The sequence below is a fragment of the Otolemur garnettii genome, unplaced genomic scaffold (assembly GCF_000181295.1).
Source record: "Otolemur garnettii isolate 467f Iridium unplaced genomic scaffold, OtoGar3 scaffold00014, whole genome shotgun sequence".
NCBI classification, from domain to species: Eukaryota; Metazoa; Chordata; class Mammalia; order Primates; family Galagidae; genus Otolemur; species Otolemur garnettii.
This window is the reverse complement of record NW_003852409.1, coordinates 15,553,936-15,556,110: the sequence shown is the minus strand read 5'-3', so window position 1 is coordinate 15,556,110 and position 2,175 is coordinate 15,553,936. Positions and strand designations below refer to the sequence as shown.

At 41.8% G+C, this 2,175-nt stretch overlaps 1 protein-coding gene across 1 annotated transcript in view; it reads left to right on the top strand.

Moving 5' to 3' along the window:
• SUSD1 (sushi domain containing 1) overlaps positions 1-2,175 on the top strand; it is a 125,616-nt gene that overhangs the window by 27,695 nt on the left and 95,746 nt on the right. The window contains exons 4-5 of the mRNA XM_003785222.3: positions 178-330; positions 982-1,161. Coding sequence (XP_003785270.1) covers positions 178-330; positions 982-1,161 — 333 coding nt within the window. The remainder of the gene's footprint in view (positions 1-177; positions 331-981; positions 1,162-2,175) is intronic.

Here is a 2,175-nt window from a genome sequence, read left to right as displayed (position 1 = left end):
ATATGAGAAGAACCCATGAAGCATGAAATAAAATTGGTGATACAGTCGTAGACAAATGCAGTCATTTAGAAGGGTGGCTTGAGAATGTGAAAAAAATGGCTGTTACAGTGTCCCACCCTTTTTTTTTTCTTTTTCTGTTTCTTCTCTCCTTTTCTTGTAACGGGGATGGGTCTCAAGACATAGATGAGTGTGAAGTTTCTGACCTGTGCAGGCATGGAGGGCGGTGTGTGAACACTCAGGGGAGCTTCGAATGTTACTGTATGGATGGATACTTGCCAAGGAACGGGCCTCAACCTTTCCACCCGGCCAGAGACACCACATCCTGCACAGGTGGGTTTCTGCCAAAGACCGTGGTAGCTCCAGCTGAGATTCTGTCCGTGGTGACTTTCTTCCCTGATGAGCCTGTGTTTGTAGGTCTGTGGTGGGGGGGGGGGAATGTGGGCAGAGACGATCTGAACCTTTCCACATTTGTACCACCATGCAAATATAGAAAATAACATAATCGGGATAGAAAGGCTTTGGTAAAAAAGAAAGCTAAAATTGTTAAACTTTAAGGGTTTTTAGCAGTGAATAGATACTCTGATATTAACCACGACAGTAGACAGTAAATACTGCTCATCTGGTAAGGACCCAGCCTCTCAAAAGTGACCTTGAGAATTATAAGGGTATATCTATCTTAAGGTACTCTTGTGATTCACATTTTTTACTTTGTTTGATGAGGCTTCTCTTTGAATTAGTGAGAGTTGCTCTCTAAATTCAATCAGCTTTGTCATGGGTAGCTGCTATTGCCTGTAGAAGTCCAGAAGACTCAATGAAGACAATTACTGGAAACATGCCCCAAAGTCACATGGACGTGAACCAGTGCACTTAAAATATAGCTTGGGGTGTGTGTGAGAGGGGTGGGGTAGAGGTAGAGAGAGATTATGAATTTCAAAAATTTATATTCACATACTAATGCATTTGACCTTAATTTATTTTCAGAAATAGACTGTGGGAGCCCTCCTGAGGTTCCAGATGGCTACATTGTAGGAAATTACACCTCTAGGCTGGGCAGCCAAGTTCGTTATGCTTGTAAAGAAGGCTTTTTCAGTGTCCCAGAATATACAGTTTCAAGCTGCACGTTCCTGGGCACATGGGAGTCCCCCGAATTATATTGCCAAGGTGAGTTTTCAAAAGGTTCAGGTTCCCAGCTTATACCATCTTGAAATTATTTTCATATTTCTATCTAAATTTCACTTTGGGGTAGTGAATGGGTTAAATTAATCTAATAAATTCCTATTTGTTTCTAATAGGTTTTCAGTTGATGCTCTTGGTATTTTTAGGATCTTATTCTGCAAGTAATGATTATTCTGTGTTTTGTTTTTCTATATTTATAAAAGTTACATTTTTCTCTTGGCTAGTATTTTCAGAACCATAGCTTAAATAGTAGTGTTGACTTTGACTGTTATTTTCTTATTCCTAACTTTTGTGGAAATGGTTTTGGTGTTTCATCATTCATGATTTGGGCTTTTAAGTGTTACGTGTATCTAATTATGTGCACTGATGTAGCACCGGGTGCCAAGTTCTGCTCTAAGCATTTTATACACAGACTGTACATACAGTGGTGGTCCCATAAGATTATAATGGAGTTGAAAAATTCCTATTGCCTAGTGAAGTCATAATTGTGTAACATTATAGTGCAGGCGTCCTCAGACTACAGCCTGCGGGCCACATGTGGCCCGCTGAGGACATTTATCTGCTCGCCCGGTGTTTTGGCCGCCACTGCCTGTCCTGCTTAGCACCTGACTTGTCCTGGGGGCCCGCAGTCCGGCCCTCCAATGGTCTGAGGGACAGTAAACTGGCCCCCTGTTTAAAAAGTTTGAGGACCCCTGTGCAGTGCAACACATCACTCCTGTGTTTGTAGCAATGCTGGTGTAAACAAACCAGCTCTACAGCTGGTGGGTTAAAAGTGTGCAGTCATGTCCGAGGCCTTCATGTTCACCCACTGCTCACTCACTCACTGGTCCCCAACAACTTCTGGTTCTGCACACTCCATTTATGGTAAGACCTCTATACCAGCATTTTTTATTTTATACTGTATTTTATTGTACTTTTTCTGTGTTTGGTTACATAAATACTTAGCCACTGTGTTACAGTTGTCTGCAGTATTTAGCACAGTAACATGCTGTAGAGCAG